General features: G+C 48.7%; 5 protein-coding genes across 8 annotated transcripts; 4 read left to right on the plus strand and 1 right to left on the minus strand.

Annotated features, from left to right (window-relative positions):
* Positions 1-182: 182 nt before the first annotated feature.
* Positions 183-7,829, minus strand: didum (dilute class unconventional myosin). Of its 4 annotated transcripts, XM_017146295.3 has the most exons (18): positions 7,452-7,828; positions 6,259-7,072; positions 5,953-6,191; positions 5,411-5,899; positions 5,262-5,355; positions 4,976-5,202; positions 4,801-4,824; positions 4,461-4,574; positions 3,510-4,396; positions 2,925-3,451; positions 2,731-2,863; positions 2,479-2,576; positions 2,204-2,384; positions 1,630-2,142; positions 1,432-1,563; positions 844-1,372; positions 559-783; positions 183-499 (listed from the first exon to the last, which is right to left on the minus strand). In XM_017146295.3, exons 1-18 carry the CDS (start codon positions 7,479-7,481, stop codon positions 356-358), a joined length of 5,400 nt encoding a protein of 1,799 aa, XP_017001784.2. In that variant the 5' UTR covers positions 7,482-7,828; the 3' UTR covers positions 183-355. The 4 variants fall into 4 exon arrangements, with proteins under 4 accessions (XP_017001784.2, XP_070069455.1, XP_070069457.1 ...); XM_070213354.1 differs by lacking the exon at positions 4,801-4,824; XM_070213356.1 differs by lacking the exons at positions 183-499; positions 559-783; positions 844-1,372; ... (1 more) ...; positions 1,630-2,142; positions 2,479-2,576 and having other exon boundaries at positions 2,328-2,384; positions 7,452-7,829.
* Positions 7,830-7,977: 148 nt separating this feature from the next.
* Positions 7,978-11,238, plus strand: dpa (disc proliferation abnormal). Its single transcript, XM_017146338.3, has 7 exons — positions 7,978-8,258; positions 8,318-8,631; positions 8,692-9,620; positions 9,673-10,044; positions 10,111-10,477; positions 10,534-10,986; positions 11,046-11,238. The coding sequence occupies exons 1-7, from the start codon at positions 8,186-8,188 to the stop codon at positions 11,139-11,141; spliced, it is 2,604 nt and encodes an 867-aa protein (XP_017001827.1). The 5' UTR covers positions 7,978-8,185; the 3' UTR covers positions 11,142-11,238.
* Positions 11,239-12,744: 1,506 nt separating this feature from the next.
* LOC108060546 (luciferin 4-monooxygenase-like) lies at positions 12,745-14,633 on the plus strand. Its single transcript, XM_017146267.3, has 3 exons — positions 12,745-12,888; positions 12,949-13,460; positions 13,533-14,633. The coding sequence occupies exons 1-3, from the start codon at positions 12,745-12,747 to the stop codon at positions 14,494-14,496; spliced, it is 1,620 nt and encodes a 539-aa protein (XP_017001756.3). The 3' UTR covers positions 14,497-14,633.
* A 1,018-nt stretch (positions 14,634-15,651) lies between these two features.
* On the plus strand, positions 15,652-17,943 carry LOC108060955 (mesoderm induction early response protein 1). The gene is made up of 3 exons (XM_044393146.2): positions 15,652-16,448; positions 16,513-17,078; positions 17,157-17,943. Exons 1-3 carry the CDS (start codon positions 15,707-15,709, stop codon positions 17,589-17,591), a joined length of 1,743 nt encoding a protein of 580 aa, XP_044249081.2. The 5' UTR covers positions 15,652-15,706; the 3' UTR covers positions 17,592-17,943.
* A 1,295-nt stretch (positions 17,944-19,238) lies between these two features.
* On the plus strand, positions 19,239-21,077 carry Coop (Corepressor of Pangolin). Its single transcript, XM_017146920.3, has 2 exons — positions 19,239-19,931; positions 19,995-21,077. The coding sequence occupies exons 1-2, from the start codon at positions 19,706-19,708 to the stop codon at positions 20,822-20,824; spliced, it is 1,056 nt and encodes a 351-aa protein (XP_017002409.2). The 5' UTR covers positions 19,239-19,705; the 3' UTR covers positions 20,825-21,077.
* The last annotated feature ends 460 nt before the right edge of the window (positions 21,078-21,537 follow it).

Consider the following 21,537-nt stretch of genomic DNA (forward strand, 5'->3'; position numbering starts at 1 on the left):
AACTCTTATTGCGTTTCACATTTAAAGGTTGGTTCTTAACCTTCCATTGCTTTTGCTACAAATAGTTCGTACAACAAAAAACAAAACTTGGCAACTTTGGACGGGTGCCGTTGGATACTCGAAATGGATACAAATGGAATGCAAATGGAAGGGTAATTTAAACTAAACAGGAACTACATGGATTTCGGCAAAACTGCTCTAAGCATCGTTTCATTACCTAATAGATTTTCTAAATATAAGAACAATATTAATTTCTACAATAGTTATACTCGTATAATACACAAAAAGAAAGCGGTGTGTCATGTCATCCTAAATGGCAACGTTCTCGACCAACAAAAGGCCATCCCCGCAACGCTCAGATCTTTGTGAGAAACTCATCCAGGTTAAGATGTGACGGCAGATCAATATCCTCCAGCTTGATGTCGCTATACCTGAAGACCACCTTGAAGGGCTGAATGAACTTCTGGTCGATGGTGAATTCGTCGCTGTTGCTCTTTTGCTGCAAGATAAAGTCGGAATATTAGGGGAATGTATTCTTGAAATGTATATGAAGCATACCATTTGTCGGGCATTGAGTTCCTTGGTTAGTTTGTCCAAAAAGACGTTCGTTATCTCACTCTCGTAGTCATCCAGCTTGTAGGACTTCATAACCTTGAGGACCTGTGCCGTGCTCAGCGAAGTACACAGATCGACGATGGTCTGAACATCCTGCTCGCTCTTCCGGGACTGCAGCAGTTGGGAAACCTGATTCAGAGGCGCCAACGGAGCCAGCACATCGTTCGACTAAGATACCAAAAAACAAGTTAAGTCTATAAATTTCGCATTGAATTAATCGAGACCTACCATCTTCTTACTCCGCACCCAATCCTCAATGCAGCCGATATTATAGCGGATTATCATGCCCGTCTCCCACATGCAAATATCGCCCCTCAGCATCAGACAATTAAGCGCCACGGCGCAAATAAAATAGAGTAGTTGATGGAATATCTGCTCTGCATAGCAGTTGTCCAAGCCAAAGTGCTGGAACTGTTTGTAGAAATGCTCCAGCTGGCCGATCAGTTGCTTCCAGGCAGGACCTCCTCCGTGCTCCGGCGACGAGGATGATCCAATCGACGGGGCCCGACTACGCATTCCGTGCGCCTGCCGTCCGCGCTGAATCTCATCGTTGTTCAGAATCGCTGGCACTATTTTTGGGTCCAACAGACCCTGAATCTGCATGATCAGCGCCTGGTACAGATTCACTATCAGATCAAGGATTACGCGACGGTACTCAAACAGATTGAAGTTCTTCAGCTGCTGCTGATTCTGCTTCTCAGTGTTGAACTTCACGTACTCCTCCACATCGCCGTATTGCTTCAGAAGATTCAGCAGTCTGAAGGGTAGAACAATTGTAAAATCCTTGATGTTTTTGTAAGGATTTCTAAGACTTACGTAATGGAGTTGACCAGCCAAATCACACGGTTCTCAATCGGATGAGGCGTTCGATGCATTTTCTTTATCTGGATCACGAACTTGCTCAGCAACTCGCGCACATCATCGTCGGCATTGGTCAGATCGGTATAACTTTTAAAGGAAATTAATAATCATTAATGAGATAGAGTATATTCCAGTGCCACCTCAACAACTCACCGAATACACATAAAGATGAGATAGGCTGGGAAACCAGGCAAAAGGCCAACCACTGTGCGTGGAGTCAAGGCGCTCAGCAGCCGCTGCAGGATCTTATCCAGATCGCTGCTGTGGAACTTCATGAGACCCTGCGGATTTTGCGACTTTTGCTTGGTCACATTGGCGCCCACGTCGCTGGACGTGCCGTTGGCCTTGTTGCGGCTCATCTCCTCCTCCAGCTTGTGCTCCAACTGGCCGCCGTCCTGACGATAGGCCTTCAGCTTGGCATGCGCCAGCTTCAGTTCCTCCTGCACGAGCAGGAACTCGGCCACAGCCTTCTGCAGTTCACGGCGCAGATAGCGATCGTTCTGTTTCAGTGTGTCCACATTGGCGTCCTCGAACTCGTCGATGCTCTCGAAGATTGCCTTCTGCAGTTCATCCTTTTCAATGCTCAGCCTTTCGATCTCCCCTGTCATCTCCACCAGCTTGCTGTTGTGCTCCTCGGTGATGGCCTTGAGCTCGGACTCCAGTTGACTGAGAAAAAAGGAAAGATAAAGCTTTAGTTTAGCATAGACTCCTTGGCCGGTTCACCCACCGATTGATGAGCTTCTGGGAATGGAAGGCCTCCATCAGCTCGTTGACGTCGTTGCCCCGCAACTGTAGACTCTCCGGCTCGAGGGACCGCATGGACTGGCTCTGCTGCAGCAGGACCGCCTTCAACTGGATGCACTCCTCGCGACGCCTACGTACCTCTTCCTGCAGCGCGGCATGCTGGGCTGCAATGGAAAAAGAGTGGAAGGGAGGGAGGGAGAAAGGGACGTGGGTCAGTAGGACAACTCCGAGGGTCGCACGGCGTGCGCGGGCGGTTACCATTGAGCTCGTTGATCTCAACACCGTGTTTAATGCTCGTTCGCAGCTGATCGTATTCGCTGCGCAGCTTCTCGTTCTCTACCTCAAGCTCGGAGACGCTATGTGAGTGGTGGGCAGTGTGCGGCAATAATACAATAGACAAATGGAGTTTTGTTCAAGTTTTAGTTGGTCTAGTTGGGAGTGGAGGCAACACTGATCTCGTGTCCACGTAGTAGGGTCGGTATATTGGTAAAGATGCCCCTAAATACTTACCGGAACGAATCCTCGGTGGGCTTGTGGCGGCTGGCCAACTTGATGTACTGCTCCTGCAGGCTCTTGTGCTTCTGCTTCTCCTCCTCGAGAATGGCGCGTAACTTCACCACCATGCTTGTGGTGTCGTACGAATCTTAAACGAAGAAAATAAAATATTATTCCCTGCACACATAGTTTTGTTAACTTTGTCTTACAATTCTTGCTTAGCAGATCAGGCGGCCGATTGATATCCAGAGTGTTCTTGGCCGAGGCGTAGCCCACATCGTCCTCGTTTTGGCTGGAAGCGTTGCTAGCCTTGCGCCCGTGCAAACTAAAGTTGCCAGCAGTCAAGCGACTAAGCTCCTCCTTCAGCGCGTAGTTCTCGGTCTCGATTACCTCCTTGTCCTTGATCGCCCGCTGGTAGGCCTCGTTCAGCTCCCTGTTGTCAATCTCGGCCAGCATCCTGTCCTCCTGGTTGCGTTGGCTGACCTCTGCGTTCTTGGCCATCTCGATTATCTCGTCAATCTGGCGGCGCAGCTCCTCGTTTTCCAGGCGCCACGTCTGCTTCTGGCTGATCCACTCCTCCTGCGCATGGCCGTTCTCCTCGAGCAGCTGCATCTTCTCATCCCGCTCAGCCTCCAGCTGCTTGTTGAGTGCTTCGATCAGCCTGTCCTTGTCCTGGCAGGCGGCCTTCACATTCTTGAATTCTACCTCAAGGGTTTTCTTCAGTTCAAGCTTCATTCTGCAAGGAAGAAAAGGGGATTACATCATAGGAACTTATACAAGCTTCAAATACTCACTTCAATACGCTGATCTCGCTAGTCTTGTGCTTCAAGTTACTGTTGTCGCGGTTCAGCTCATCGATGCGCTGCTGCATGGATATAATCTTGTTCTCCAGCCCCATGTACTTGTTTTCTATGTGCGAGATGGTCCTGGCCTCGGCCTTCATGCGTTTGAACTTGCGGCGGGCCAGGAACCTGCGAATCGCCGCCTGGCAAATGATAATGTTGCGTCGCCGCTTTTGGTAAGCTCGCCGCGCCAGGGCTCCGCGGACGAAACGCTGGATCTGAACCGCCCGGTAGTGATCCCGCATCGCATGGAACTTGCTACGGGCCATCATGCCGCGCGCATAGGTCTGTATGCCGGAAATTGAGTGGCGCAGGCGCAAATAACGACGACGGCACAACCAACCTCGAGCGTATTTCGACAGGATCAAGCCCGCCCGAGCCTCGCGCATCTTCCAGACACGCTGGCGGGCGAGGAAGCCGCGTGCATGCCGCTGGATGCCACTGATCACCATTTGGAGACGCAGGAACCGGCGGCGGTAGATGAAACGCCGCACCACCGACTGCACAATGGTGATGTACTTCTTGCGCAGATTGGCCCGCACCTGTTCAAGGAAGGCCACTTGGCCGGCACGGAAGAAGATCTGCGTGTTGCCGAAGCGGTACTTGTCCTCGTCCTGGATCCACTTCATCACAATGTTGCGGCACGACTGCTTCATGTCGTTCTTGTCGAGCTTGGACCGGTAGACCAGCAGCTGGTAGCGCATATAGAAGTCTGGGTAGAGCCATCTCGAGGGGAATCCCGCTGCAGAGATGCGCACCGTTTCCAGCACACCGCAGGCTCTCAGCTGCTGGATGATCTTGGCCGTTTCCCATTTAAAGGCAATCTTGTCATCGTTGGGCTGCGCAAGAAAATCATATTTTAAGGGCTATGTTTTAAGGGTATTTCTTTATCTTAAGCCTTACCTTGATGCAGCGCACATAGTGCGGAGTTGTAGCGTGTAACGTGGATATCAGCGAGGCTAGACTCTCCTGGAACTGCGAACCCACAGTTTTTCTATGCTGCTTGGATGGTACCACCTTTATAATGGAATAAAGTCTGAATTAGTAGGGCAATATGGAAAAATTAAGAAACACACAGTAAATATTGGATTTAAAACTAATTGAATTATCATATTAAAACTTATACTCAAGTGTTAAATTATGAAAACGTTGTTAAAAAGAAGGCCTATTAAAACTAAACATATATGTTTTCTTTTTTTTGGGTTAGTCATTTGCTGTAAATTCAAATAAGTTGGTAACTAACTCTTCGTCGGGTGTCATTTCCCTGCTGTTGGGCATTCCCAGGGATTCGGCGGTGAGCGAACGACAAGCGTATGGAAAATACAAATAGCAATAAGACAAAGATTACAGATGGACAAAGTGTACAAAGCAGTTCGATTCATGAGCTCCATTTTGCCGCATTTTGGGTAATCACAAACCTGTTTGCGACCAGCACTGATCACGACACGACCGCCCAGAGTGGACGATTTGGCGGAATCCACGCTCAAAGTGTCGATTTCCTCGAGGGTCATCACCTGCTTGACCAGGGACATGTTGGACTCGCCCAGCACTTGGGTCAGCTCCTTGGAGACAGTGTCACGATTCTTTTCCAAGAATCCGTTCACGTCATATTCGACCGTGTCCGAGAAATGTTTGATGAAGAAGCCTGCAAATTAAATAAAGCTTTAGTTGTATGCCTAATAAAATGTAGGATATTTCAATTACTTGTGGTGCCAAAGCGTGGCTTCTCGAAGTGCGGAAATTTACTGCATTTGCCGATGAGCTTGCCAGCCCAGCTTTCGTCCGAACCCTTGGGCATCTTAAAATACACACAATTAAGAAAATATATTGCAACTAAGTCCACCGAATCTTACTCTACATTCCTCATCGAGGAGGTCCAGCACTCCCAGTCGAGATTCAATTAGATCAATGCACGGCTGATTGTCGTAGAAGTCAATCATCGTCCAGGTGATGCCCTCCTTGAGATACTCCTCCTGCTCCAGCTTGAAGACATGCTGGTTGAACTGCTGCTGCAGCTTCTCATTCGCATAGTTTATGCAAAACTGTTCGAACGAGTTCACCTCGAACGTTTCGAAGCCGTAGATATCGAGGACGCCAATGAAGCTGCACTGTTTGCTACCGTTGTTGAGGCTCTTGTTCAGCACACCGACGATGTACTGGAAGAGTTTCGCATAGATGTGCTTGGCCAAAGCGTCTCGCGCCGCCTGCGCCGCCTCAATGCTATTCGGTATCAGCACATATTCATTGACCGACTCTATCTTACGCATCAAAAGCCACCGTCGCAGATCCTCGGCGCTCACCCGCAGCAGATCGCCGGTGATCTGCAGGTGGATGTCGTTGTGCTAGAAAGATTTTCATTAGTATGTCATTTAAAAGGAATGACTGAATAGCCTACGAATATATCGCAGGAATCGGTGTCTTCCTCCTCGCTGCCCTCGTTAAACTTCTTGGACACTTGGATGTTGCCCAGGTGGAGTATGCCTGCCAGGATCTTCACGATGTCCGCTATCTGCTGGATGGAGAAGCCCAAAACGGTCATGGCCTGCACGGTTTCGTTGAACTGGTCTGCATCCGAGACGCGTTCTATTTCCGGAGCTCCGCCCATGTTGAGGAACTGGAACTTGTCCTGGTGATCTGTTAGAAAAGAAACAAGAATATTAAAAATACTGATGCTGAATCTAGAGAAGATTTTCAAGATTACCCAGCACCAATTCCGGATACTTGGACCTTGCCGCGCACAGCTGGTAGAATATGTGGTAGTTGCGCTCCCCCTGCGCCTGGTACACCACCCGGGACTTCTCCAGCAGGTAGGTGTGCATGGTGGCCCCCTGCAGATACATCACGCCCATCTGGTTGCGGAACAGCAGCTTGGTGAACTTGCCGAAGCGGGAGCTGTTGTCATTTCGTGTGGTCTTGGCGTTGCCAAAGGCCTCCATGATCGGCGAAGATGCCAGCACCTTGCGCTCGACCTGAGTCTCCGACTCGGAACCTCCGACGGCGGCGAAGTACCGCATGGCGTATTTGGCGGACACCGTCTTGCCCGCTCCGGACTCCCCGCTGACGATGATGCTAAGGTTGCAGTTCTCGCGCTCCAACTTCGTGTACGCCTCCTCGGCCAAAGCAAAGATGTGCGGCTCCAGGTCGCCCATAGCATGACCCCGGTAGGCACGGATGATGCTCGGCCCGTAGAGCGGCATCTCGGCGTACGGATTGATGGCCACCAGGATGATGCCGCAGTAGGTGTAGATAATCTGGCGCTCGCAGAAGCGAACGCGCAGATTGTGCAACACCCCCGGCTCATGCAGGTAGGACAGAGTGGTGAGGTCGTTCTGTCCCACCAGGATGGCCGGATTGCGCAGGGGCGGCAGGTCGCTGCCGTCGGCCTTTAGCTTGACCTCCTTGAGGCTACCGGACTCGGTGCAGATCTTCAGGAAGCCGGCGCCCTTGCGGTAGCTCTCCTCCAAGGTGGCGCTCTCCCACACCTGCTCCGCATGGGGCACCCAGATCTTGGCGCCCTGCGAGGGAAATGAAATCGATTAGTGGGAGTCATGACCTGTAGTTAACCCGAAGCCCAATCCCAGCCAGAAACGTCACGGAGTGGGGTGTCTTATCAGCGAAGCTTATCGCACAACCTATTCCCGTGTCGATAAGACAGCTCTGTGATTCATAGCCAAACATTTTCGGGGGCTGCGATGCAGTCATCAATGGCTAATCACCTGCCATGGGAACAAATCAGGGCCAAGACCTGGAGAATGGCCCACACAGACACACGCACACACTCGGAAAATCACGTTATGGGTGCAATTTTATATTGGCACCATTTGCAGACGACACCGACACCGCCGCAATCTGCCACGATGCACTTGTGGGGCATCAATATATACTGTGTAATACCTGCGCATATAGCATCTCCTCGCTCGACATGGTTCCACTTGCTCCTCCTCCTCCTCCTGCTCCACTCGTTCTCCCCTCTCCTCTCCTCTCCGTCCTCGTCTCTCCTGCTCTTCCTACTCCGCGCGAGTGTGAGTTGGGCTCATAAATCCCGTTAGCTTTATTCCCTTTTCTGTTCTAGTCGCTCTTTTTTTCCAGCCCCTGGCAGCCGACTTTAAAAGACCATTTTCGTTGGTTTACTTAAAATTTGCAATCCAAATGTGCTTATAAAATTAGTTAGGGAATTTTACGAAAACATTGATAATTTCAGGATCGGATCACAAATCAAAAATGTGAGAAAAACAAACAAACTTCCGTCTCTGTCACCGACCGACTGACTGATGTTTTGTTGTTGCCAAAAAGGGCAGGGTTGCCGAAGGGCCCGCAGTTTGGGCCAGGTTAAAAGCGTTAATTAATTTATGGATTCGGGGATTGAAGAACGTTAATTGCCTGGCTAAAATGCTTATTTAACGCTTGACAAACTCTATTTTCGTATGTAAAACCCCCGAGAAACCCCTATACATTTGGCGCGCAATGCCCTGCAGCGAGTTTTACAACACTGCCGCTTTCCAACACTGCAATATTTTCCCGCCAATTTCTACTTGGGCTGCTGCGACACCGCATCGTCTGAATTTTGGTCACAACAGCTCGAGTTTTCGTCCAGGACAGATTGAATAAATATATACAGCTCAAAGGAAATGTCAAGTCCCGCTCGTTCGCCCAGTGTGGGAGCTGCCACGCCCAAGCAGGGAGCTCGCACGCCCACCCGAGGTGAGTATTGTGTTGGCGTGCCCAAAAAAAAGTGTGTTCTAGCGTCTCTTTGCCCACAGGCATTGCTACGCAGGATGTGGAGACGCCGATGCGCATGGGTCCCGGCCGCGCCGGTGTCCGACCCTCGGACAACATCAGTCTGCCGCCCACGTCGCCGGGGAACATCAGCTTGCCGGCCACCAGTCCGGCCAGAGGATTGGGGGCCAACATGAGCGAGATCGATCTCAGCTCGCCGCTCAACTACGGCACGCCCAGTTCGATGGGCTCCATTCGCACGCCGCGCTCCGGAATTAGGGGTACTCCATTGCGGGCACGTCCTGACATCCGGACGGACAAGCGCATTCGCCAGGTGGCCATTGGCGGCGGCTCGGGGGTAAGTTCAATGCTGCAGGCTCATTATTGCAATATAAACTAACTGATGCTCCTTTTGCAGCTGGAACCCATTCCCGAGAAGGGCTCCGAGACCACCGATCCCGTGTCCGAATCCTCACAGGCACCCCAGCTGGTCGTCTGGGGAACCAATGTGGTCGTCAGCCAGTGCAAGTCCAAGTTCAAGTCCTTTATCATGCGGTTCATTGATCCAGGCGCCGAGCAGGACGAGATCTCCGAGAATATCGATGTTAACCAGCCGCTGTATCTGCAGAAGCTGGAGGAGATTCACACACTGGAGGAGCCCTACCTGAATCTCAACTGTGCCCATTTAAAGACATTCGATGGCGACTTGTACCGCCAGTTGATCTGCTATCCGCAGGAGGTGATTCCCGGTTTCGATATGGCCATCAACGAGATGTTCTTCGAGCGCTATCCGGCCGCTCTGCTGGAGCATCAGATTCAGGTGCGCCCCTTCAACGCGGACAAGACGCGCAACATGCGCTCCCTGAACCCGGAGGACATGGACCAGCTGATCAGCATCAGCGGCATGGTCATCCGCTCGTCGAACGTCATTCCCGAGATGCGCGAGGCCTTCTTTAGCTGCAACATCTGCTCCTTCAGCACCACCGTCGAGGTGGATCGCGGTCGCATCAACCAGCCGACGCTGTGCACCAACTGCAACACGAACCACTGCTTCCGTTTGATCCACAACCGATCGGAGTTCACGGACAAGCAGTTGGTCAAGCTGCAGGAGTCACCGGATGACATGGCAGCCGGCCAGACGCCGCACAATGTGCTGCTGTATGCCCACAACGATCTGGTGGACAAAGTTCAGCCTGGTGACCGGGTGACGGTCACTGGCATCTACCGGGCGACGCCTCTGAAGACCGGTGGCATCAGTTCTTCGGTAAAGAGCGTGTACAAGACCCACGTGGATGTGGTTCACTTCCGCAAGGTGGACAACAAGCGACTCTACGAAGAGGAGGAAGGGTAAGCATTAGCTCCATCATAAGAATTTTATCTCATTTTGAATACCTCTTAGCAAGGATCACATCTTCCCGCCGGAGCGCGTTGAACTGCTGCAGTTGCTGGCCAAGAAGCCGGACATTTACGACCGCCTGGCCAGGGCCATTGCGCCATCCATTTACGAGAACGACGACATCAAGAAGGGCATCTTGCTGCAGCTCTTCGGCGGCACCAAGAAGAAGCACGCCACTCTCGGTCGTCAGAACTTCAGATCGGAAATTCACCTCTTGTTGTGCGGTGATCCGGGCACATCCAAGTCCCAGATGCTGCAGTACGTCTACAATCTGGTGCCCAGGTCGCAGTACACCTCCGGTCGCGGTTCTTCGGCCGTGGGTCTGACTGCCTATGTGACCAAGGATCCGGAGACACGCCAGCTGGTCCTGCAAACGTATGTTCATACGTGTGATTTTAAATTGGAAATTTAATTTTAACCCCATGGTTTCTCCTATTTTAGGGGTGCCCTGGTTTTGGCCGACAATGGTGTCTGCTGCATCGACGAGTTCGACAAGATGAACGACTCCACACGCAGCGTTCTCCACGAGGTGATGGAGCAGCAGACGCTGAGCATTGCCAAGGCTGGAATCATCTGTCAGCTAAACGCAAGGACCTCCATCCTGGCAGCCGCCAATCCAGCTGAATCGCAGTGGAACAAGCGCAAGAACATCATTGATAATGTTCAGCTGCCGCACACATTGCTCTCCCGCTTCGATTTGATCTTCCTCGTCCTGGATCCCCAGGATGAGGTCTTCGACAAGCGCCTGGCCAGCCATTTGGTGTCGCTGTACTATGTGACCCGCCACGAGGAGGAGGATACGATGTTTGTAAGTAGCAGGGAGATTTTTTCTTTCTTCTATTAACCTTTTTGATATTTCTTCAGGACATGAGCGTGCTGCGTGACTACATCGCCTATGCCCGCGAGCATCTGTCGCCAACTCTGTCGGATGAGGCGCAGCAGCGACTGATTCAGGCCTATGTCGACATGCGGAAGGTTGGCGCCGGTCGTGGCCAAATCTCTGCCTACCCACGCCAGCTGGAGAGTCTCATCCGGCTGTCGGAGGCACACGCCAAGGTGCGGCTCAGCAACGAGGTGGAATTGCTGGACGTGGAGGAGGCTTGGCGACTCCATCGCGAGGCTCTCAAGCAGTCGGCCACCGATCCGCTGTCCGGCAAGATCGATGTGGGCATCCTTACCACCGGCTTATCCACTGCTGCTCGCAAAAAGCGCGCCGACCTGGTGGCGGCCATTAAGGAGAACCTCAAGAAGAAGGGCAAGGTTCTCACAGTTCCATATCAGAAACTGTTTAACGATATCAAGGAGGGTTCCCAAATTGTTAGTATCTATACATATTTCTATTTATCAATTATAATTTAAATTATTATTCACTTTAGATGATCACACGTGAGCAATTCGAGGATGCTCTGAAGGAGGTTCAAGATGAAGGCGCCATTGTTGTCATGGGAAAAAACACCATTCGTATTTGTTAATTTTAAAATATTTATCTCATCCGGAAACATTAACTCATTCATTCCTATTTTTAAGCGCATCTACAAAAATGTTTTTCAATAAAAAAAAGTCCAGTTATGTTGTCTTGTGTTTTATATTATTTTTAAATAACATTTAAACATTTCTAATGATTACTTTATAATACTAAGCGTAAACATAAAAGATATTCACTTAGGGGGTAGCTAAATCAATCGGGCCTTCTTAAAAGCTTTAGGAATTAAATTTAAATTTCTACATAATTTTATTTGTTTTATAATTTTTTGAATCGCCACAAATAATTTTCCTTTTTATGAGCATACAAATTTGGATAGCTTTTAAAGGGTCTTCCCACAGAGCTCCATCCACCAACTACCATCCGTTAAACGGATGGTCCGTAAGGTTTTGCCGTTCCGAAAATTTCCCGGTTAGTCTTCCATCCAATTTTGACGGACTTTGACGGGCTCTTTCATGCGATAGTTAGGCGATGTTTTCTCGGTGCAACTCTGAATTCTTCCTCTGGACTGTAAAAATTGGAACGATGATTGCGCGAACAAATCAAATCGATAGCGGGAAAAAATTAAATAATGCTTCAGCCCATTGTTTCTTGGGTTTGAATTATTTGTAGTTTGTTATGAGCGGAAAAGCGTTCGCAAGCATGTTGCTATGAGTGGGCCAAAATGTAACTATATTAATAGTTACGTATCAATCTTTGTTGGTCAATTTTACCAAGCAAATTTGTTTGTGTATAAACGTTCAGATATGGTTTTAAACTATTTTCTTAATCTATTTATTGTATTATTCTACAATAAAATTAGGAGAACGCAATTTTACGACAGTTTTCCCGAGTTGAAATCCCCCTTCGTTAATGTTGAGCTGAGCAACTGCTCTTCAGTCAGCTGTTGTTGGATGGTAGATGGTGGATGGAGTTACACATTCTTCAAAAATTCCAACCGTTTCAAACGGAGGCTATTATATATTTTAAAAAGTATCAATTCCCTCAGATATTTTAAAAAGCTTAACTTGAAAATGGTATTTAGCTGTGGAATATTTATTGAAAATGTTAAATGATCAATTAAATACTCTAACTGCCGCCCGCAGTTAATTAAAGCCATGATTCAGCATATACATTTTTAGCTTTAATATGAGTTGTTTTAGATAAAAAGAGCCTTGCTATCTCTGAGCTATATAATTAATATAGCTAATTACGTTTTACTTCTTAACTCATTTGTTGGGCCAAGTGAATTTTATGTCCGTAAGCGATAAACTGATAGTCCCGACAATACTTTTTAAAGTCAACCAAACGCAAACAAAACTTAAAAGTACTGCTGACTTTTCCAAACTGAGTATTTTTATTATTTTTATGAATTGTAGTTAAAGTAAGAAATGTAATAGGGAGTAAGCGCAGAGGCTCTGCTAGACTGACCCAACATAAAAGCTTAAAATGACCCATGAATACAAAATGTAGCATAATTAATTATAATAATAATTACCTTATCAAAGATAGATTAGATTGTTTCACGATTAACGTTATCAGCTGGTACAAGACTATATAAAAGAGAAGTAGTATGTTAAGGTCTTAGAATTATTAGCAAGTCGGTGGCAGACATGACATATCAACCAAATACGATCTACAATGCCGCGGACAAGATTTGGAGTAGTGAAAAGGAGAAATCCCAATTCGGAGAGGATTTATCCATAGGAGAACTTATTTTTCAGGAAATGGTCCGCCATCCCAAGAGCATAGCCCAGGTTTGTATGTTAAACATATCGCATAGGAGATTGCCTGACATTTTTGAGAATCTTTTGCAGATTTCAGACTCGGAGAAAACGATACTTCTGCGGGAGGATCTATTAAGTAATGCTATCCGCATTGCAACATTCATGCGAAACTTGGAACTAACTCAGAAGGATATCGTGGGCGTTATAGCTAGGAACACCACCCACATAGCAGCCGTCGCCTACGCCTGTTTCTTCAACGGAATCGCGATGCATTCTCTTAATTGCACTTATTTACCGGAAATAATTGAGAATCTATTCCACAAAACAAAACCACGCATAATTTTCTGCGACGGTGATGAGTTCGAAAAAGTGCGCTTCGTTACCGCCAAGTTGGATGTACTGATAGTGACCATGCGCAACCATCCTGCCGGTGGCTTAAGTATCCAGGAAGTGCTGAAGACGCCAGCAGAAGAGGGATTCAAGCCAACTCCCTTAAAAGAAGGTTCCACCCAAGCGTTGGCTATACTCAGCAGTTCTGGCACCACAGGCACTCCAAAGGCCGTTATTGTGTCCAATTGCCAAACCATTCTAAGCGGCTTTACGTAAGTTCACCGTAAACTAAAGGTTTGGCAATTATTGACAATATAATTGAACCTATTAAATTTTATAAACAGAAAATTGACCACCTCAGATGTTGTGTACATATCCAGCAGCTTGGACTGGATTTCGTGTCTGTGGACAGTAATCTCCTCGGGAGTCTTCAGCACAAACCGCATAGTGTCCGATAAACCTTTCGATCCGTCGGAAAGTCTCCGCATAGTTGAAGAATACCAGGTAACATGCCTTCTACAGTCTCCGGCGCAAGTGGCAGCCACTGTAAGCTGTCAAGACTTTGAAAAAGCCAACTTGCAGAGCCTGCGTTATTATAAATATGGAGGTGGTCGATGCGGCTCGGAGGTGCAAAAAAAGCTTCGAGAGAAATTGGGAAATGACTTTCTATATTTTAGCTATGGATCTTCAGAATTGGGATCCCTTTTTTGCTACAACTGGCACTATGATGCAAAGCCCAATTCGGTGGGTCGACCGAGTCCTGGCTACAAGCTGAAGATACTGAACGACCAAGGTGAGAAACTGGGTCCCAATGAGGAAGGCGAGTTGTGCATTAACAATGGAAGCGTTTGGCCCGGATATTACGGAAATCCAGAAGCAACGGAAGAAGTTTACAAGGACAACTGGTACCATAGTGGCGACCTTGGTTACGTAGACGACGATGGCTTTGTGTACATCGTGGATCGAAAAAAAGACATGCTTTGGTACCATAGCGACAATTACTATCCTCATGAGCTGGAGGAACTGATCTCCCGAATGCCCGGAGTTGTTGAAGTTTGTGTGTTTGGTATTTGGAGTGTGGAAAATTGTGACGAGGCAGCGGCTCTTGTCACCAAGAAACCAGATGTTCTGTTCAGCGAACAGGACGTAATAGATTTTGTAGAGAAGCATGCTAGCACCGAGTTCCTGAGATTACATGCTGGCTGTTTAATTGTTGATGATCTAAAGCACAATCCCAATGGAAAAATAAATCGTGCTGCCAACAAGGAATACTATATTCGGAAGAAGGGTATTCAAATAGTGACATAGAATGGAATAAAATAGTCGTCCGTGTATTTGTTTTTGCTTTGCGTTACGTAACTTCTTTAGTATAAAAGTATGCAACAGTAATTTTACAAATCTTCTGCGATGCCTTATTTATAATTCCCAACTAGGTCTAGCCCTTTATGAACCAAGGCCAAGTCAGATTCTGTGTATGCTGTTTTTGGTATATTATAGCAACAGTACACTTTTAATTAATATTAGTTAGTATTTACGAATTGCAGAACATATTTTGACACTTTTCTGCAAACATTGATGTTTTGGTACGCAGAACAGCTTACATTTTGGCAACCTGCTCGCGAACGCTTTTCCGCTCATAAAAAACTACAAATAATTAAAAAAAAAACCAAAAAACCATGAGCTGAAGCATTATTTAATTTTTTCCCGCCATCGATTTGATTTATTCTCGCAGTCATCGTTCCAATTTTTAGTCAATAGAACGAATTCACCTTACGAACCATTCGTTTAACGTATGGTAGATGGTGGATGGAGCTCTGTGGGAAGACCCTATTAAACTATTCAAAGTCTTCTGAATCTTTCCTTAATAGCGAAAATATTAATACTCTTTGATTTAAAACAATATAGTACGTAGTAGTAGTAAATTGTGTGCATTTAATTCATCCTGGACGTAAGTTTTTTTTTGTTATTAGGAGGTCAAACAGATAAGGGGGATTCCCTAAACTGTTGAATTGCTGAATTGTTGAATTTTGGTCAGCTGTTAATCAGCTGTTCCATACAAAGTCAACTTTCAGAAATTTCAGCAATTCAACAGCCTCGAGGCTGCTGAAAATTTTGTTGAATTGCTGAAAAGCTAGAGTTGTCACCTTTTTTTAAAAGTCGTGGCAACTCTGTAACATTTTAGTATCATTAGTACGCATTATTTATTTTAAAATCAACTTAGAAAGCATATTTGTAACTAGCAATAATAAATCAAATTTTACATGCTTTAAGTTCCTTAAAACTTTTCAACAAATAACAGCTGTTTGAAAATTCAACAAGAACCTTAGTTGCTGAAATTTTTTGTTGAATTTTCAACAATTCAGCAATTCAACAGTTTAGGGAATTCCCCTATAACCAGGGAATACCCTTACCGCGGGGAATACCCCAGATGTGCCATTTTTTAGTGCATTTTCGCCAGCGACTTGCGGATATTTTGGCGCTCTGGCCGCTGCCACATTGTGTGTGTACGGAAAGGAAAATGATGGAGTTCGGGAAATCGTCGGATCACTCCCAGCACAGCGCCTCCGAGGCGTCGGCGGACTCCGGCAGCCTGAGCCTGGCAAACAGCGACCTGGCCGTGACGCCCACCAAAAGGGAGCGCCGCAAGTCGCCGGCCACCAGTTCGGACAATACCAGCACCAGCGTCCAGCCGCCCATGTCGCCGAGTTCCTCGGTGGCCGACACCACCTTTGAGCCCACCATCGACATGATGGTCAACGACTTTGACGACGAGGCCACGCTGAACGAAGAGGAGGCGCTGGCGGATATGGAGGCGCACAGCGCCGAGGACGAGATAGCCACGCTGCGGGAGGAGAGCGAGATGCCCATCGAGGAGCTGCTGGCCAAATATGGCGGCTCGGCTGCTTCGCCGGCGGTCAGCAGCTCCAATCGCTCCGGCAGCAGTTCCCGGCGGGCGCGTCGGGCCACCAAGCGCCAGTACCAGGAACTGGACACGGAGATGGCCCACACATCCACCTCCACCTCGAGCAGCGCCTCGCAACTAGAGAAACACGACAGCTTGGAGCAGGAGCAGGAACAGAAGGAATTTCCGGACAAGCTGACATCTCCGCTAGAAACAGGAGAAGCTTCATCCATGGACACAGAGGAAGCACCACCGTCTGAGGGCTCCAAGAAGCAGCATCGCTCCCACTTGCTGGACCTGTACCCCGATGAATCCTTCGCCGATTTGGCGCCCACCGGCGTCGAGGAAACCGAAAGATGTACGTTTTAAGCCAATCGGCGGGAGAAACCAATTAACACTTATATTATGTAACCCCTTTATAGTCACTCCACTGCAAACGCTGTTCGATGAAGTGGAGGCCGAGGAGGAGGAGGAAAGCGAATCCGAGATGGACGATGCCCGCAAGATCATCATGGTGGGCCACGACTATCAGGCGGAGATTCCCGAGGGACTCTCGCAATATGGCGACATATTGCCCTACGAGAACGAGGATCAGTTGATCTGGGAGCCCAGCCAAGTCAGCGAACGCGAGGTGGAGGAATATCTGGCCAAGATCCAGGAGACGCGGTCAATAGTTCCGCCAGAAGGTGGTGCAGAAGCGGCGGTCGGTGAAGAAGCTGCTCCTGAAGCACCTGCTCCTGCTCCCACTCCGGCCACGCCGCCAAAGGCCCCGTCAGGCGATCAGGATCTAGTAGTGAAGGACAACGAACAGGCGCTCCATCTGCTCGTCCAGTGCGGCTACGATTTCAAGGAGGCTTTGCGCCGCAAGCGCATGAACGTCCTGCCCCTCAGCGACACCATGAGCAGCTGGTCCGAGGACGAGTGCCTCAAGTTCGAGGAGGGCATCCAGCGATTCGGCAAGGACTTCTATCAGATACGCCAGAACCAGGTAAAGGACCGTCTCTCGCCAGCCGATCGCCCCTAGCGTGTAATCTGTGGGCTCCTTGGGCTCGTTGGGCTCTTTCAGGTGCGCACCCGAACCATGCGCGAGCTGGTCCAGTTCTACTACCTGTGGAAGAAGAGCGAGCGCAGGGATCAGAGCTTTGCCTTGAATGACACCATCGATCACATGGACGTCTTCATCAACGAGGCGGGCGCTGGCAATGGGAGTGGTAATGGGAATGGAAATGGAGCTGCGACTGGCACCGGAACGGCCAACAGCAATGGTAGCTGCTCCCCGCACAGCAGCAATGGTCACGGCAACGGTGACATGTCCGCCCTGGAGAAAGATTGCGTCGCCAGTCCGCGAAAGTCCGGTTCGAAGAGCTATTCCATTATGACTGGCAGTCAGGCGGCAGGAAGTGCGCCCGGGGGAAGTCGCAAGCGGGGCACATCCGCCTCGGTGCCCCTGGAAGAGGAGGATAGCAACGTCGAGGAGGAACCCAATCTGGCCACCGGGTAAACGACGACACATCATCAATTTCATCACCGAGCGCAGGCGCTTTCTATTCGGTCCGGCCAGGCGAAGTATTAGCAGGGCGCTTCATTACCATTACCACTCACTATAAATATGCATACTGTACGTGTAGTATATACCATATGTCTAAACATATATATTCCAGATTCTTAAATCGACATCTCTCATACCCCGTAAAGAATTTCTCTATTGTTAAGTGTAAGATTCGTCTATTTGTTACATGTGCGTGTGGATTCCGGAGCCAAGTACTTATCGCTTATATATACAATATATTTTCGCTCAATCCTTGAGTTTCGTTGAATTTCAATAAATGTAATATGTATATCTGTGAAGTGAACTTTCGATCGTGCTTTTTTAAACCTCGAACGGTTTTATTCAGTCGAAGATAAAGATTCCCGGATATGATATAGATAAATTTAAGGAATTTGGTTAGAAACATATAATTAATGGATTTGTTATCACAGGCAAAAGTTAACAAAAGGACTTCCTTTTACTGAAAATTCTACTATTTCAACCTCTTTTTCAATTCGAAAATAAATATTTATTTTTCTAAAAGATTTAACATTTTTAAAAACCTAACAAATCAGTTATCATTAAAAGTATAGATCGTTTATTTACGATACGATAAATTCTTAATTTTAAACTACTTATTAATACTACTTATAAGACTCAAGGATTCCACTATACATATTCTTTACCAAAGATAATTTCGATGTACAACGCCCGTATTCCTTATAAGTTAACCGGATCGAAGACAAAGAACCGGTCCCCGTACGTTAGTTTGTATCTATGTATGTATGTGCGCATGTCTGTATCTTTTTCCCTAGTTTTCTTCGCAAGACGTTCTTGAAAATGGCCAATTACGGTGTTGGATTCCCACTTATTGGCCGGCTGTCCGTCCCACGTGTGTGTGTGTCTATGTATCCACGTATCTGTGTGTGTAAGAATGCGAATACGAATTGCGGCGAGGATCAAATGTCAAGCTGAAACCCAACCGCAAAGCTACAGATCCGATAAATAACCCCGGTCGCCAATTGTCGTGTCTGCTTCACTTGCATTTTCTCAGTCTCGAGAAGAGGAGACTTAACCCGAAACGTGCAAAGTATATACATATGTATGTATGTTCAGATACATATAGACAACGGATACAGTCTTCGGTTCCAGGCTCACGATCGTTCCAGCTGGAGCTTTTGTTCCCACACACCCTCATATATACGTATGTGTGCGAGTCGTGGCTCCACTGGCGTGGCGTGAATTTTGTACGTTCACTCCAGCTCCATTTCCATTCCCAAGCAGCCCAGCCAGCCGACCGTAGTAAAATCCAGTTTTGATAAAAATAAACAAAGTACGCTACACCGCGCTCTATACGCTACCCTATGAATTTCCAGCCTTAGCGGCAGGGTCAGCTGGAAAAAGGATCCCCTTCTTATGGGAAGCCAGTTTATAAGGATCTCTGTAATGTTTTTTTTTCCCATGACTCACAGACATGTCCGCTCAAGTCGCTGGATCTTGGATATGCCATTGCCATAACCTCTCTTTCTGGTGCAGATGCAGAGCATATTGGATTCGTTACGGCGGGCCCACAACGACGGCGAAGTTAACAACCGTAAAAAGCGCAAATACGACACACAGCGAGTTGCGGCCAGCGGAAGCTTAACATCCGGATAATATTGCCAGGCAGTTTCAGTTGTTGTTCTGCTGCCTCGCCTGCTTCTGCCGCTGCTTCTTCTTCTTCTTCTCCTGCTGCTGCCTGCTGCTTCTTCTTCATCGTCTTCGGTTCGGTGGCAAAGCCTGTTGCTCAAGCCAGGCCTCTCTCCTTCCACCTCATCCCGTCTCCTCTGCCACCGCCTCCGCCTCTGCCATTCGCCTCCGTCCGCTCTTTCCACGATTCTCCTCTCTCGGCACCGCCAAAAGGCACGTAAACTGGTTGTTGCTGTGCTGTGCTGGTTGGGCCGTACACTTCGTGGTGCCCGTATTTCGTACTTTTCGTATTTTCAGTGCTGCCTGAGCGCTTGAGCTGCGCGAGTCGCTTGCCGGGAAAAATCGGAATCGGAATTGGAATTCAGCTATCGGAAATTGGCCACTCGGATCTGGACGACATGGAGCTGGCCTACAATGCGTCATCGTCGGCGGCCTCCGCTGCCTCTGCCTCCGCCTCCTTCGCGTTCACCAACACCGCCAAGCTGCCCATCGAGACGGTGAAGCGCCTCATTGCCGCCGTCTCACGACGTCCAATGTTGTGGCTGCGCAACAATGCCAATGGCCAGAAGCGCAGCGACATCACGCCCGTCTGGTTCGAGGTGGGTCAGGATGTCAATCTGCCAGGTAACTATCCATCTATCCACCTTTCTAGGCGCTCCCATTTTAAGACTATACCCCTCTCGACAGCCGACATCTGCCGCATCAAGTGGGGCCACCTGAGGGACAACTTTCGCAAGGTGTACATCCGCAATAACCTGTCCAATGAGACGCCCTCGTCGTGGCGCTTCTACAACGACATGCGGTTCATGGAGCCGGCCGTCCATGAGAATATCATGCGGCAGACGCGGAGCAGCAGCAAGAAGCATCCACCGGGACACTGGTCGGAGAATAACAATGTGCTGGGGCCGGACAAGTATGACTCAATGCCCATTGTGGCCACGGAGCCCATTTGCGAGCTTAGCCACAGCTACGACTCGGAGCTGCATCAGCCCAGTTTCTCGGACATCAGCTCGTTCTTCGAGGATCGCGACTGCCAGCCGCCGGAGAGCAAGAGGTTCAAGCTGGAGCCGGATCAGCGGGATGACGGGGAGGAGGAGGATGACGACGACTTCGACGAGGATGCTGCCTCGGAGAACCTGGAGGAGGAACGTGGCAGTCGGGCGGAGGCTGGCAGCTCCGGGGTATTCACCATAGAGGTGCTGGACGACGACGAGGAACTGGAGCAGGCGGTGACCAAGGCCAAGGCCAACAATAGCCACAGTTCCAGCTTGAAGAGCGAGCCGGAGGCCAAGGTTTTCGCCCACTCGCAGTCCCCCTCCTCCGATCTGCCCTTTAAGTATATCAGCACGGATGCGGCCACCAATACGGATCCCACGGGTGGAGATCTGCAGGACGAGGCGGATCGCATGTTCCTGCTTAGCCTGATGCCCTTCCTGCAGAGATTGGACAACCGGCGGCGGCTGCGCGTGCGCCAGAAGCTGCAGAACGTGCTCATCGAGGAGCTGGAGTTCGGCTGACCATGCGGATCTCCGTTTCCTTTTCCGGCGGCGGAATGTGGGGAGATGTACTTTATAAGCCTAGCTTACAGTATTATAAGAACGCGACTGACTAACTCTGTGGATCTGCCTACATACGTAGCATGTAATCAGTATTCCGGCCTGCCTTCCTTCATGCGAACACACTTCCATACATACCATATTACATTACCATTACACTTACACTTACAATACACTTGTACGTTTTAAATAGACGATCACGCCAGCATGATTACTTGTTTCTTCCTCAGGATAACCACTTAGTTTTACCTGTATCTGCGTTCCGGCGCACCTGCGCCTTTTACCTGCGCAGTGAGCGCCCCCGCCCGCAGTTTCGAGTTCCCAATTATGCACGGCCACGGCTGTTGCAATCGCATTTTCCAAGCCACGGGCGGCTTGTAATTTCTGTCAGTGCAAAACAAGTTCCTTAAGGGTGGTGTATGCGGCAACAACAACAACAACAACAGCCGCATCAAGCCAGTCCCCATTACAAAAACAACAACAAAGCGATTCCATCCGCATTTTCGCGCCACATGCGCCGTTAATATAACGCACTCTCACTCTCTCTCTTCCGCTCACGGTTCTCCCGGCCGCTCCGGATGGACGGAGCTTGGCCGGCTTAGGCGACTTTGGAATACCCTTGTGGGAAATGAATCTTCATTTATTAGGTTTTGTTTTAAATTCATTGTAAGGGA

Source organism: Drosophila takahashii, chromosome 2R, assembly GCF_030179915.1.
Source record: "Drosophila takahashii strain IR98-3 E-12201 chromosome 2R, DtakHiC1v2, whole genome shotgun sequence".
Lineage (NCBI taxonomy): Eukaryota > Metazoa > Arthropoda > Insecta > Diptera > Drosophilidae > Drosophila > Drosophila takahashii.

Coding starts and splice junctions, on each gene's coding strand:
- didum (XM_017146295.3), bottom strand. CDS start 7,481: ATGTCGAGCGAGGAGATGCTATATGCGCAG. Junction 7,073..7,451: donor AGGAGATGCTATATGCGCAG/GTATTACACAGT, acceptor TTTCCCTCGCAG/GGCGCCAAGATCTGGGTGCC. Junction 4,825..4,975: donor TCAGTGCTGGTCGCAAACAG/GTTTGTGATTAC, acceptor AATGCCCAACAG/CAGGGAAATGACACCCGACG.
- dpa (XM_017146338.3), top strand. CDS start 8,186: ATGTCAAGTCCCGCTCGTTCGCCCAGTGTGGGAGCTGCCACGCCCAAG. Junction 9,621..9,672: donor CTCTACGAAGAGGAGGAAGG/GTAAGCATTAGC, acceptor AATACCTCTTAG/CAAGGATCACATCTTCCCGC. Junction 10,987..11,045: donor TCAAGGAGGGTTCCCAAATT/GTTAGTATCTAT, acceptor TATTCACTTTAG/ATGATCACACGTGAGCAATT.
- LOC108060546 (XM_017146267.3), top strand. CDS start 12,745: ATGACATATCAACCAAATACGATCTACAATGCCGCGGACAAGATTTGG. Junction 12,889..12,948: donor ATCCCAAGAGCATAGCCCAG/GTTTGTATGTTA, acceptor AATCTTTTGCAG/ATTTCAGACTCGGAGAAAAC. Junction 13,461..13,532: donor ACCATTCTAAGCGGCTTTAC/GTAAGTTCACCG, acceptor TTTTATAAACAG/AAAATTGACCACCTCAGATG.
- LOC108060955 (XM_044393146.2), top strand. CDS start 15,707: ATGATGGAGTTCGGGAAATCGTCGGATCACTCCCAGCACAGCGCCTCC. Junction 16,449..16,512: donor CGTCGAGGAAACCGAAAGAT/GTACGTTTTAAG, acceptor ACCCCTTTATAG/TCACTCCACTGCAAACGCTG. Junction 17,079..17,156: donor ATCAGATACGCCAGAACCAG/GTAAAGGACCGT, acceptor GGGCTCTTTCAG/GTGCGCACCCGAACCATGCG.
- Coop (XM_017146920.3), top strand. CDS start 19,706: ATGGAGCTGGCCTACAATGCGTCATCGTCGGCGGCCTCCGCTGCCTCT. Junction 19,932..19,994: donor TCAGGATGTCAATCTGCCAG/GTAACTATCCAT, acceptor CCCTCTCGACAG/CCGACATCTGCCGCATCAAG.